Source organism: Chamaea fasciata, unplaced genomic scaffold, assembly GCF_029207755.1.
Source record: "Chamaea fasciata isolate MVZ Bird 193981 ecotype frontalis unplaced genomic scaffold, bChaFas1.0.hap1 SCAF_25, whole genome shotgun sequence".
NCBI lineage: Eukaryota > Metazoa > Chordata > Aves > Passeriformes > Sylviidae > Chamaea > Chamaea fasciata.
Window position 1 is genome coordinate 2,689,197 of NW_027094110.1, and position 13,737 is coordinate 2,702,933.

The window sequence follows — 13,737 nt, forward strand, 5'->3', positions numbered from 1 at the left end:
GTTCAGGAGGGACAGCTGCCCAGGACGGATGCTGGCAGCCCCACCCTGCCCAGTGCCACCCTGGGGCGCCTCAGGGCCAGCTGGGGTGGAGTCTCAGACAGTTATCTTTGCAGATTATTATGATTTTTCTTTTCCCCACCAGTTTGGTTTTAAGCTCACCCAATATTCAGGCAGCTCTGATCTCCTTTTTAATTAATTGCAGGAGCCTCACTTGGTGTGTTTCTTCTAATAATGAGGAATTCTTCTTATTCCTGTCATTATTCCACGTGTGGGAACTCAGGAATCGCTGCTGGCTGAGCTGGGGGAGCTTTATTTATTTACCCCTGAGAGGTTTTTACACAAATCTGACCCCACTTTACATCAAACCCCGTTGATTTTACATTTCTGCTGATTTAAATACAGTCACACCGAGCTGCTTTCACCACCACCACATCCTCTGCTGGGCTGGTGGAAGGAGCAGAGCTCTGATCTGCCTGGAGCACACCTGATTTTGGAGGCAAATTCTCCCTAAAAAATAAAAAAAAAATTAATAAAAGAAAATCCCTTTTCCCATCAGTTGTGCCACAGTGCAGAGCCAGCCAGGTCCTGTCCTTGTCACAGCTCGGGCCAGGCAGCACAAACCCTTTGGCAGCTTCTCCCAGGAAACCAAATCCCACATTTCCCCCCTTTCCCCGGCTTCTCAGGCAGCTCCTTTGTCCTCCTTATCTCGAGGTTGGCACCTCCTGCGTGTGACAGAGCCCAAAAAAATCCAGATTTTGGGCTGGGGGTGCTTTAAAACAATAATATTCCCAAATCCTGCAGCCCTCGGAGCAGGGTTGGCACCTCCTGCGTGTGACAGAGCCCCCCCAAAAAATCCAGATTTTGGGCTGGGGGTGCTTTTAAAACAAAAACATTCCCAAATCCTGCAGCCTGTGCCACCCCTGGGAGCGGTCAGGACTTCCAAGCCCTCCTGGGAGCCGTCACTACAAAGAGCTCTTCGAGTCCCTAAATGCTGCGTGAAGCTGATTAATTTCCACCCCGTTAATTACCGGGTGCCTTTCCGAGGGGCACAATGTCACTTTCAAGGGGAGTTGAAACCTTTTCTTTCCCTGTTTGTGGGGTTGTTTTGAAGGCATCATCTCCCGCCCGGGAATTTTCTCTCCCATCCCGAAGGGCCTTTTATTGCCTTTAATGAAAGAAAACTATTCATAATTAATCACCTAAGTACGAATGGGCTGGAAGTGCAGAGTAAATATGGTCAGTTTTAGAGTTCCATGTGTGTTTTAGACTATTTTTGACTCCCTGGAGTGTTCGAATTTTATGATCTCACCTGGCTGGAGGGAAACTGAGCCCAGGAGCAGCTGAATGCTCTGAGCGGAGCCAAAAAAAAAAAAAAAAACAACCCAAAAGAGCTGGAAAATCAATCCCCAATCTCTTCCCATTATGGATTTTCCCCGTGAATATCGACCACGTATTTTATTACACGTCCCAATCAGTGGGAAAAACTGATTTGCTCCTTTTTCTCTCAGATTAGGAAACTCAAAAATAGGAAATTGCAGAGAGCTGGGGCTGGTTTGAGAGCGTGAGAGGCTGCAGTGGGCTGAGCCAGGACCTGCCCGGGGATGATTTGCAAGAATTAATTCCAGAATGTGATATCACACACTTCTGCTCTGTCCGCACACCCACTATCTCAGTTCTGTCATCGAATTTCATAAAATATCATTCAATTTTGGGAGCCTCCTCCACGGCCTCGGGTCAGATGCAGCGTGTTCTTGGGGGTACAGGAAGTCTGGAGTTCTCAGTGCCCGGGCTTCCCGCAGAACTTGTCCAAATTGATCCTTCACACAGCCACGTGGGACTCCCTGCCAGGCACAGGGACACCTTCCTGGTGCCGTGGTTTCACCTCGGGGAACAGCCCAGACCCTCCTGACCCCATCCAGGCCCTCCTGACTCCATCCAGACCCTCCTGACCCCACCCAGACCCTCCTGACCCCATCCAGACCCCACCCAGACCCTCCAGACCCCATCCAGGCCCTCCTGACTCCATCCAGACCCTCCTGACCCCATCCAGACCCTACTCAGACCCTCCTGACCCCACCCAGACCCTCCTGACCCCATCCAGACCCCACCCAGACCCTCCAGACCCCATCCAGGCCCTCCTGACTCCATCCAGACCCTCCTGACCCCATCCAGACCCCACCCAGACCCCATCCAGACCCCACCCAGACCCTCCTGACCCCATCCAGGCCCTCCTGACCCCATCTAGACCCCATCCAGACCCCATCCAGACCCCACCCAGTCCCCACCCAGACCCTCCTGACCCCATCCAGGCCCTCCTGACCCCATCCAGACCCCATCCAGACCCCATCCAGACCCCACCCAGTCCCCACCCAGACCCCATATCCAGGCCTTCCAGACCCCATCCAGTCCCCCCGACCCCATCCAGTCCCCACCCAGACCCTCCTGACCCCATCCAGTCCCCACCCAGGCCCTCCTGACCCCATCCAGACCCTCCTGACCCCACCCAGTCCCCATCCAGAGCCCGCAGTCCCCCGCAGTCCGTGCCCTGTCCCGGTGCCAGGGGCTGTCGTGTCCCCCGCAGGAAGCGGCAGGGCCAGCTCCGGCCGGCAGCTCCGGCCGCAGGGGCAGCGCGAGGTGGGGAGACATTGCCACGGGCTCTGCTGGTGTCTCCAGGAAACCTTTCAAGCGCTCCCAGCCCCAGCAGCTCGCCCAGGAGACCCAGATCTCCTTCCTCTGGCTGCTGCTGCCAGCAGAAAACGAAGGGGGGGGGGGTTGGTGGGTTTGGGATTTTTTTTTTTTAAAGCAGAATTTGCTCCTGGCTCCGCTGGAGCCGCAGCTTTTGTTGGGGAGTTTTAAGCCCTTCCGTATCCTGCTCAGGGGCTGAGGGAGCTCAGAGCCCCCCAGCACCCCAAATTCAAGTGGGGACAGCAAAATTCTCCTCACCCTCCTGCCCTGGAGCTGCTCCAGCGTTTCCCGAGGATCTCCCAGGCGAGGATTTCCCAGGGGGATCCCAGGAAAACACACGGGGTGTCCCTGTGCGTGGCAGGAATTCCCACGTGGCTGCCTGGAGGATAAATGTGGTCAAGTTTGGAGTTCCACAGCTCTGCAGTGTCCAGCTGAGTTCTCCTGGATCTCCTTTATCCCACTTGGCTGGAGGGAAAACTGAGGCTGGGACAGAGAAATGCTCTGAGCAGGGCAGGAAAAAAGCTGGGAAATCAATCCCTGGGCTCTTCCCAAAGTGCAGCTTTTCACCGTAAATATCGATATTATTTTTTATTGTACAGAAATAATATACAATATTAATATAATATAATATAATATAATATAATATAATATAATATAATATAATATAATATATAATTAGAATGTTCTCCAGGTGAGTGGGAAAACTCAAATTATTCCCTCTGGGAAATTTTGGACAGCCAGACGTGAGTGTTGTGTCCGTGGCCGTGGAATTGTGGCTTTCAAGGCAATAAAACTCGGTGCAATCTTTGGGATTGGGATGGGAAAGGAGGGAGGGGATGTTCCCAAATCCAGCCCCTGCTTCTCCCACAGCCTGGGCAGAATAAAAAAACAAACCCTGAGCACCGTTGAAATTCCACCCTTGATGCGGCTTTTGGTTTTCCCTCCTCATCCTCCCTTCTCTTCCTGGCTCTGGGGTCGTGAATCTCCCCAGCCTGGGCTGAGGAGTCAAAATCCTGGGCCAAATTTGACTTTTTTTTCTCTCCAGGGAAAGGCGTCCCCTATTTATTTTTTTTTTCCCTGAGTAAGGTGTCCCTCATTTTTTTTTTTTTCCCTCTCCATTTCATGTCCCAGCCCCAGAGCCCCTGGAATGTTCCCGGCTTGTCACCGAGCACACTGACAAATTCTGACACCCCAGGGACCCTCCCAAAGCCACCAGCCCGGTGTCACCACATGGAAACAACGACCTGGGAATGCTCATCCTTCCTCATCCCTCCTCATCCCAACCAAAACCAAAGAAAGGTTTCCAGGAGCTCCAAATGCAGGGATAAGGGCAGGAGAGGGGCAGTGTCACCCCAGTGTCACCCCAGTGTCACCACAAGGACTAAAGGACCATCCCAGCAGGAGCACAGCCATCCTTCCCATGACCCCCAAATCTCCTTGGAAAAGGATTTCCCAGGAAACTTTTCCCTGATGCCACAAACTCCTCGTGACTGTCACAGCCCACAGGTGTCCCCTCCCATCCAAATATTTCAAAACTTAAAATTCAGCTCAGTTCCAAACCTTTATAAACTCACTACAAGTCTCCAAAAATCCGCTGCCTTTTCAATTCCCACACATCCCAACAGCTCCAATCCGTGATAAAATCTGGATTCGTTTCTCCCAGCTGTGCCTCATCTCCACCTGCTCCTGGCACCCCTCTCATCCATAATTACCACAATTAACAACCTGCTAATGAGGGGTGCCCTGTGGACACACACACGGGGGAATATTCCCGCTGTGTTTAGGCTCTGCTGGAGGAATTCCAGGATTCCCTTGGAATATTCACCGATTTATTCCAGCACTGAGCTCCTGCTCCTGCCCACAGCATTCCACAGGCTGAAATCGGGGATGGATCTTGGAGAGTCAGGAATAAAAGGGAATAAAACAGAACATCTTATTGGGATATTGGAGAGTCAGGAATAAAATAAAATAAAATAAAACATCCTATTGGAATATTGGAGAGTAAGGAATAAAAGGGGATAAAATAAAATATCCTGTTGGGATATTCCTAGGAAAGAGCCTGGTTTGGGATCCTGACACTCCCTGCACCTGTGAGCAGGAATTCCATCCTGAGAGCAGAGAGAAAGGGGGGCAGAAATGAGGAAAAAGGGGGCAGGAAGGAGGAGAAAGGAATAAAGGGAGGAGAAAGGAGTAAAAGGAGTCGGGGAGGAGTAAAAAAGAGTCAGGGAAGGGGTCAGAAAGGAGAAGAAAGAAGTCAGAAAGGAGGAGGAACAAGTCTCAGGGAAAAAATGTAGAAAGGAGCCAGGAAGGAGCAGAAAGGAAAAAGGAGAAGAGAGGAATAGAAAGGAGCAGAGAGGAGTCAGAAATGGGGTCGGGAAAGAGTCAGGAAGGAGTAGGAAGAAGTCAGAAAGAAGTCGAAACAAGTCAGCCAGGAGCCAGAAAAGGGTAGAAAGGAAAAGAGAAGAAAGGAGACAGAAGGGAGTAGAAGAAAGAGAAAAAGGAGTTCGACAGGAGGAGAGAGGAGGAGAAAAGTCAGAAAGGAGAAGAAAGGAGTAGGAAGAAGTCACAAAGTCAGACAGGAGGCAGAAAAGGGTAGAAATGAAAAGAGAAGAAAGGAGACAAGGAAGTAGGAAAAGGAGAAAGGAAAAAAAGGAGTTAAGACAGGAGGAGAAAAGAGCAGAAATGAGTCCCCTGCTGATGTCCCAGCTGAGGGACCTGCTGGAAGCGGAGATGCTGTTCTGGAGCCCCAGGTGTGCCCCGGGCAGGTAAAGGTGTGCCAGGGGCGCTGCAGGGATTGTTGGATTGGGATGTTCAGGTGGGGTGGAGACCTCAGAGACCTCCCAGGACCTGCAGGAGCTCCAGGGACGTGGGGAAAGGACTGCAGCGACAGGACAGAGGGATGAAAGAGGGGGAATTCAGGTTTGACACAGGGAAGGAATTCTTCCCTGGGAAGGGCTGGGCTGGAATTCCCAGAGAAGCTGTGGATCCCTGGATGCCTGGCAGTGTCCCAGGCCAGGCTGGACGCTTGGAGCAGCCTGGGACAGTGGGAGGTGTCCCTGCTGAGCTTTATGATCCCTCCCAACCCCACAGGATTTCAGTGGTCCCCCATGTTATAAATGCAAATTATAAAGTCGGCTTTTGGCAAATATTAGAATGAATATGTATAATTGTCCTGTGTTGTGTTTTATTAATGGAGTTCAGAAAAGTGATGAGTGTGTTTTCTGATTGTGACACGATGTAAATGTAATTTAATGGAAATAGTAGAAAAGACAAAGTTGTTTTTTTTTTTCTTCTTTGTTACATCTAAACTGACCAAGCCAGAAGATAAAAGGGAAGGGTCATCACCTGCATAAAGACCTGCCAATTTTCTGGTTTTTATCAGAATGAAAACAACCAAAAACCTCAAGACAAAGATTTATAAGACCCCGCATCACCAGACAAAGCGGAGCCACCCACAAATTAATCCATCAGAGAAGATGATTGGGAAGACTTGAAACAGATAAAAACTAATTTCTCTTGAACATGTAAACCAGCAATCCTTAAAACACAGTAATTGAAAAGAGAAGGGTGTGTGCTTTCTGCTGAGGCACCCCAGCTGGAATTTTGCTTTTCTGTCTCCTAATTGCCTATTTTTGATTGTTATTAAACTCACACATTTCTCGAAGAGGCTTTTCACACCTGGAGAAGCTTTGTGGAGGATTTGGAGGGACTGAGGAGCAGGTGACAGCCCGGGGACAGGGGGACAAGGCCACCGGGCCGGGTGATTTCCCTTTGGTGTTCCCCGAGCTGGAATGTTCCCCTCCCTCTGTCCTGCCACCGGCAGCTTTGGAGCCTCAACTTTGGCTTTTCCTGCTGGGTTTTGTGGTTTTTTTGGAGCATCCTGGCCCTGTGTGTGTGTCACTGTCACCCTGGGGAGGAAAAAAAATAAAATGAGGGACACCTTTGCCAGGAGAGGAAAAAAAAAAAAAGGATTCTCCCGGGAAAATTGGCTCCTTCAGGATTTCCTCTGTCCCTGCCCAGTCTCCAGCTTAAACCCGGCTTAAAGCCCCCTGTCCCTGCCCTGAGCTCAGCTCATCTCTGCCCCTTCCCTCAGGCTGCATCCAGCCACGATTTTCCTGCCTCTTTTTCCTTGGGGATGCTCAGCCTCAAGGACTTTCCCGTTCCTGACCCTTTTCCCCACCAGGCAGCCTGCCTCCAGCAAATCCCAGGAAATTCCCTTTGTGCTGCTCCGCACACAAATAAAAAATATTTGTAAAAAAATTACATTTTTATATCCTGCAACCTCCAAATTCTTCGAGAAACTCAAACCCATGGAATCTCCCCGGGCAGCAGGATCGGGGCGGGGCAAGAAGGACGGACGAGGGCAGGGGGTGGAACAAAAAAAAGCCGAATTTTAGATGTAAAAGATCAGGGTGGTGCTTTTTGGGTTTTTTTTTCACTGTTTGCATAATTGGTGACCACAGATAATCCCCTGAAATGACCTAAATTTATCCCAACCAGGGGCTTTCCAAGCCCAGTTCGTTTTCTGAAATTCTGGTTTCAGCTTTGCATTTTTTCTTTTTTTTTTAACCTTTTTTTCTTTTTTTTTTTCTTTCTTTTCTTTCCTTTTTTTTTCTTTCTTTATTTTTCTTCTTTATCTTTCTTTTTTCTTTTTCTTTCTTTCTTTTTTATTTTTTTTCTTTATTTCTTTTTTCTTCTTTATTTTTTTCTTTTTCTTTCTTTTTTTCTTTCTCTTTCTTTCTCTCTCTCTCTCTCTCGGTGTCTTCCCCAGCTGAATTCTGGTTCTAAAATGCTGATTTGGGAGCAAAAAACGAGCGTTCACCTGGGGTTGCCTTGCCCTGGTTCCGAGTTTGACTCAATGAAAATGCGATTTAATTCGAGATTTCCTCAGGAAAAGGGAACTGAGGCACCAAACGGCTGCCAAAATGACAAACGGAGACAAAAAAAGGGTCAGAAATATCAGGTGAAATGACACTGGGGTGACCTGGGCCGCCCAGAGCCAGGGCCCACTTTAATTTGAATTTTTTTAAAATTTTATTTCTCAGTTTTCTTAAAAATTGTGAATTTCCCCATTGAATCAGGAAGAATTTCCCCATGGAATCAGAAGAATTTCCCCATGGAATCAGGAAGAATTTCCCTATAAAATCAGGAGGAATTTCCCCCATGGAATTGTGAAGTTTCCACTTGGAACCAGGAGGAATTTCCTCATGAAATCAATGGATATTCCCCTACGGAATCAGTGGAAATTTCCCTATGGAATCAGGAGGAATTTCCCCACAGAACCAGGATGAATTTCCCTGTGGAATCAGCAGCAATTTCCCTATGGAATCAGTGGAAATTTCCACATGGAATCAGGAAGAATTTCCCTATGGATTCAGTGGAAATTCCCTTATGGAATCGGGAGGATTTTCCCTATGGAATCGGCAGGAATTTCCTCGTGGAATCAGGAGGAATTTCCTCACGGGAAGGGTGCTCAGGGAGGTTTGGAGCCCCCATTCCCAGAGGTATCCAAGGAATTCCTGGACGTGGCACTCGGTGCTCTGGGGATCAGCCCCAGGTTGGTCCCAGGATGATCCCGGAGGGATTTTCCAGCCCCAGCAATTCCAGGAACACAGACAAATGGCCTCAGGCTCCATCCCAGCCACCAGCACCTTGGAAAACTCCCACTTTCCCCCTCATCATCAACATTCCAAAAAAACCCAAAAACAATCCCGATTTTATGACTCAGCAAAGACCAACCTCACCCAGCCGAGCTCCTGAAGGCCACTGGGTTTGTTGTTTTTTTTTTTTGTCGTTTTGACTCCCAAGGAATTTCCTTTTTTACCGTTGCCCAAGGCAGGAAGCCGCCTATCTCTGGCCAGCAGTGACCCAAATTTGCTTTTCCTGGAATTTTCCCCCCCGCACACCCACGCGGCTTTTTGGGTTTTTTAGGATCCTGCACTCTTGATTTGGCCTTTCCTCTGCTCCTGTGGCTTGCAGAGGCTCCACTTCTGCCCGGTCATCATCTGGAAGGAACATGGGGGCTTGTGCAACCTTCCCTTCCCCCTTTTATGGGGCCACCCCACAAACACCGGGAGCAGCAGGAAACCCAGCAAGCCCTGGACAAAAAAAAAAACAAACCCAAACCCCAAAAAACAACCCTGAAACTTTCGATTTCCAAAGGGACAACCCCAAACCCAGAAGATCCCGAAGCCACCGCTGCGGTTTCCCTTTGCCGGAGTCGAGAGCTGCTATTTTTGGTTAAAAAGATGTGGGATGATCTGGGGCCCTTCCCTTCCCCTGCCCCCTGGATTAAAAGCAGCTGAGTGATCCACAGGGCTCTCTCCCGTGGATTCCTCAAATATTTCCTGCCCGCACCGTGGGGGTGATTTCTTTGGAAGGTGAAAGAAAGTTTTGGGGGGGAAAAGGGAGAAATTTTTTGGGGGGGGGAGATTCTTACCTAGAAAAAAAAAAATTCCCTCTTTCTCATTGTCATTGATGGAATTCCCTCCATTTCTTTCCCTTCAGATCTGCACCATGATGCCACCATTAAAAATTTTGCCATCCGGGCCATAAATTGCAAGAATTAAATTGCAGCAATTAAAGCAGGAATGGGATTCCTGCACGTGGGGAGGCTGTCGGTGGATGTGACCTCGGTGTTCGCTGTCACCGGGGGCATTTTGGGCCTCCAAACCTCTGATCACAAAGACGGTTTTCATTTTCAACAACTCCCCCAAAAAACTCCTGAGCTGACACAACAAAGGCTTGGGTCTCGTCTTGCTCGCACTTATTAATTTGGGGCGTTTCTTTGTCATTAAAGGATTCTTTAGATGACAAAGAAACACCGAATGCGTCAAAACGGCACAGGTGGAAGTGACCGAAGTGTCACTTGCGTGCGTGGGAGCAGCTGTGGTGGCACATTTTTGCTGCTCAGCCTAAAAAATGAGTTTATTGACAGAGGAATATCCCAGCAGGATCCGTCAGGGGTGTCCAACTGAGCCCAGCTTTGGGATATTTTTGGGGATTCAGGTTTTGCTCCGGCATTTCTGCAGCTCCCATTGCTCCGTTCCCGAGTTTCGCGTGGACAATCCCGTGTTTATGTTGTTCCCTCAAAGGTGTTCGCAAACAATCGTGAATTATTGGGCTGACAAAGCCTTATCTCGGCAGCCCCCCGCGCTCCTTATCTCCCGCGTAGCCGCGCCAGGGTGGAATTTTGGAAGCCGGCAAGGGCTCGGCACGGCGCGGCTCCACCAAACATGTGCACAGCTGATTATTGCCACAGCCTTTCAACTGCGCTGAAAAAAAAAAAAAAAAAGAAAAGAAAAAGAAAAAAAAATAGTTAAAGACTCAACACCGAAAAAAAATTCACGCGTCAGGGCCTGACAGACGCCTGGGAGCGGGGAGATAAAGAGGACGCGGCGGAAGCGGGCGGCGGTGGCGGCGGGGGTCGCGCCGTGTCCCCGTGTCCCCCCCCAACATGGCAGCAGCGCCCGCCGCGCCCCACGTGCAGCCGTCCCGCCGGCGCGCCCCTGGCCCCGCCCCCCGCGCCCCCATCACGCCCCCTCTGCGCCGCTCGGGCTTGTGATTGGTGAAAGCCCGTTATGGTCACGCCTCTCATCTCAGCGGGCGCGGCGGCGCCGCTCTGTGATTGGCTGCGGCGCGGCGCGGCCCCGCCCCGCTCCCGGCGCGCGGCGGCGCTGGGGGCCCGGCCGGGAGCGCGGCCAGTTCCCGGCGTCCCGCGGCGGAGCCGGCGGCGGCTGTAGCGGCTCGCTCCGCCCGCTGCCTCTTCCTCCGTGTCCCTCCTCGTCCCTCCGTGTCCCCTCCGCCCGCCCCACTTCCCTGCCCCGTTCCGGCCCCGCTCCGCCCGCTGCTTCTCCCTCCTCGTCCCTCCGTGTCCCCTCCGCCTGCCCGCAGCCCCTGCCCCGTTCCGGCCCCGCTCCGCGCTCCTCCACCGCTGCCCATGGAGCTGCTGTGCGCGGAGTCGGCGCCCCGCGCTCCCCGCGCCGGGCGGGACCCGCAGCTGCTGGGGGACCGGCGGGTGCTGCAGAACCTGCTGAGCCTGGAGGAGCGCTACAGCCCGCGCGTGTCCTACTTCCAGTGCGTGCAGCGCGACATCCAGCCCTACATGCGGAAGATGCTGGCCTTCTGGATGCTGGAGGTACCGGAATCCCGCCGGGGACAAGCGGGGGACGAGCCGGGGGACACGCCAGCGCTGGTGTCTCCGGTGTCAGGCGCGGCGGGTGATGCCGGTGGGGACGCATCCTCTTTGCAGCCTCTCCGTGGGTTTTTGGCTGCGCTAAAATTGCCATCCCCGCGTGCAGGACCCTCCCCCGAACCCAAAACCAGGGGAGTGAGAGACCCCCCAAAACCTCCGGGCACGGCTGAGCCCCGGGGCTGGGGCTGGGGCAAGGGGGAAATAATAACGCTGCTATTGACTTCCCTAAATGAAAAATGAATCAGTCTCTCTGCGGGACGGAGTCCGGGGCGGGGGGATCTCCTGGCGGGGAAGAGTCTCAATAGACGAGGATTCTGCAGGGCTGGGTCCTGCCTGTCCCCGGCCGGTGCTGCGGGAAGCTCTTCCAAAGAAACGACGAATATTTTCATTTTTAAGGGTTTGTTTTGTTTTGTTTTTTGTTTTTTGGGGTTTTTTTGTTCCCTTGCTGTCGCTCTGTTCCCGCAATCCCCTTTTCAAGAACGGTCGGTAGATAAGGCTCGGCAGATAAAAGCCGCTCCCCTGGAGCCCTAAAGGCAGCGGCATGACACTGGAGGTTGTCACGACCTGCGTGTCATTGTCCCCATGGCCGGGACAGCCGCGGCTGGCAGGAGCAGCAGCAGGAGGAGGAGGAGGAGGGTGGTGTTCGCTGCAGAATGAGGAGAAACCGCAATATTTTTATGGTCGTGCCGAAAGGAGGAAGTTCGGTGTGACAAGTGTGATGCTGGCGGCAGATAAGAGCGCGGGGCTGAAATGTCGGGCTGCTGGACTCTGCCGGTGCCTCAGGGAGGGGACCCGGGGACTCTGGGGACTGATTTGGGTGCTGCCATTGATTCTCCTCGTGTCCCCGGAGCGCTCCAGGTGGAACTGCCAGCCCCGGATCCTTCTCTCCAGCTGGAGCTGCTCCTTTGCTCCAGAGCTCCCCGGGGTGACAGCGGTGACAGCTGGCTGGAGCCACCCCCAGCAGGGCACAGCAGAAACGGGACCAAATCGGGCAATTTCGGGTTTATCCCTGCTCTCTTTGGAGCTGCAGCTCCTTTCTGCTGCTTCCCCCAGGCAGATGCAGCCTGGGGGTGCTGCCTGTGGCTCCCTGCCTGCCCTGGGGCTGTGCTGAGCACTCACCAAAGCTCCCCTTTCCCCCTGTGCCCCCGGGGCTGGGCAGGTGTGCGAGGAGCAGAAATGTGAGGAGGAGGTTTTCCCGCTGGCCATGAACTACGTGGATCGTTACCTGTCCTCGGTGCCCGTGCAGAAGAACCACCTGCAGCTGCTGGGAGCTGTGTGCATGCTGCTGGCCTCCAAGCTGAGGGAAACCATGCCCCTGACCGTGGAGAAGCTCTGCATCTACACCGACAACTCCATCACCCCCCAGGAGCTGCTGGTAACGCCCCCGTGCCCAAATCCTGCTTGGCATTCCCTGCTGATCCTTGGGGGAGGTTTTTCCATCCTCACCGTGCTGGGGAGCAGGATTGTCCCCTCCTGGTTGTGGAGGAAGTTTGCTGTGCCAGCACTCAGCTGTCACTCCGGGCTGTCACTCCAGTGACATCCCCAGGGCTCCAAGCTCTGTGTCAGGCAGCTTTGGTACCCCCAGTGCCCAAATCCTGCTTGGCGTCACCTGTTCCTGTCTTCCTGACCCCATCCCTCTGCTCCTTGGGGGAGGTTTATCCATCTTCCCCGTGCTGGGGAGCAGGATTGTCCCCTCCTGGTTGTGGAGGAAATTTCTTCTCCCCGCCCTGGGCTGTCACTCTGGGCTGTCACTCCGAGCTGTCACTCCGGGCTGTCACTCCTGTGACATCCCCAGGGCTCCGGGTCAGGCAGGTCTGCATCCCCCCAGCTGCAACAAGTGGGGAATGTGGGAGATTCACCTCCACAGCAGCAGGAAAAACGGGATTTTGGGTGCGGAGTGAAGCAGCAAAAGGGCTGTGAGGGATTTCCGAGCTGGGGCTCTCCCAGGGAGGTCACCTGGTGCTCCAGGGTGGTGGGAACGAGTGGAATTCCTGCTCTGCCCCAACATTTCTCATCCTACCCCCAGAAAATTCCCTCCTGAGGCTCGGAAAGGCCAGAGGTTTGCTGATGGTGTCTAATAAAAGCTCCGAGATCCAAACCTGCGAGCTCAGCTCAGCCACCAGGGAGGAAATGGGAGAAAAAACCTTTTTTGGGGCCTCAGGAGGGAAGAGTCCCCTCCCCTCGGTGACAGGACATCCCTGGGGACCCTCCGAGTATTTCTCGGGGTTACTCATCCCCGAGCTCAGAAACTCCGGGGTTTTTTTTTTTTTCGGGGCGGGACGATCTGAGTGTGCTCCGTGCCCCAGGTGGGCAGGAAGAGAACCCCCAGGACTTTCAGGTGTCACTCCAGGGCCGTGCTGGGAACTGCAGAGCTCCGAGCTGAGCCCGGCTTTTCCCGAGGCTGGGGAAAATCCCCTCCAGAACCCTCTGCCCTCGCTCATTAGTGGGCGGTGATTGCCTTAATTAGCGCTCAGGAGCTGATGGGTGGGAATGCCCGCAGGGAAGTCCTTTTTCCCTGGATGTCCCCACCCCCGGGGGACATCACAGCCACTCGCGGTGGCTCCTGCAGCACCCGCCTGTGGGGTGCCTTTAATTCTGATTGAGGATTTGCTGCTCCCAGCTCAGTCTTGAGCAGGCGAGGAGCGGGCTGAGCATCCCTGGAGACTCCCCCTCTTTCCCAGGATTAATTCCTGCTGATCTTCCCTGCTCCTCCCCCTGGGAGCTGGGGATGGAGGAGGAAAGCTCTGCTCCCTGTTCTGGGTGTGACAGAACCCCAGATCTGCTCCCAGCTGCGAGGGCTGCGTGTCCCTGTCCCCGTGTCCCTGTCCCCGTGTCCCTGTCCCCGTGTCCCTGTCCCC

The 13,737-nt window shown here is 53.1% G+C and overlaps 1 protein-coding gene and 1 long non-coding RNA gene across 3 annotated transcripts in view; both read left to right on the plus strand.

Annotated features, from left to right (window-relative positions):
• Nucleotides 1-13,737, plus strand: part of CCND3 (cyclin D3) — a 37,407-nt gene that overhangs the window by 14,133 nt on the left and 9,537 nt on the right. Inside the window, exons 1-2 of one of the 2 annotated variants that reach the window (XM_066203707.1) lie at nucleotides 10,335-10,822; nucleotides 12,039-12,254. In XM_066203707.1, coding sequence (XP_066059804.1) covers nucleotides 10,625-10,822; nucleotides 12,039-12,254 — 414 coding nt within the window. In that variant the 5' untranslated portion in view covers nucleotides 10,335-10,624. Of the gene's footprint in view, nucleotides 1-10,334; nucleotides 10,823-12,038; nucleotides 12,255-13,737 lie in introns of those variants that run through there. The other variant, XM_066203706.1, reaches the window with a different exon arrangement.
• LOC136300958 (uncharacterized) lies at nucleotides 7,317-10,008 on the plus strand. The gene is made up of 2 exons (XR_010723775.1): nucleotides 7,317-8,455; nucleotides 9,193-10,008. It is a non-coding gene; the product is annotated as an uncharacterized lncRNA (long non-coding RNA).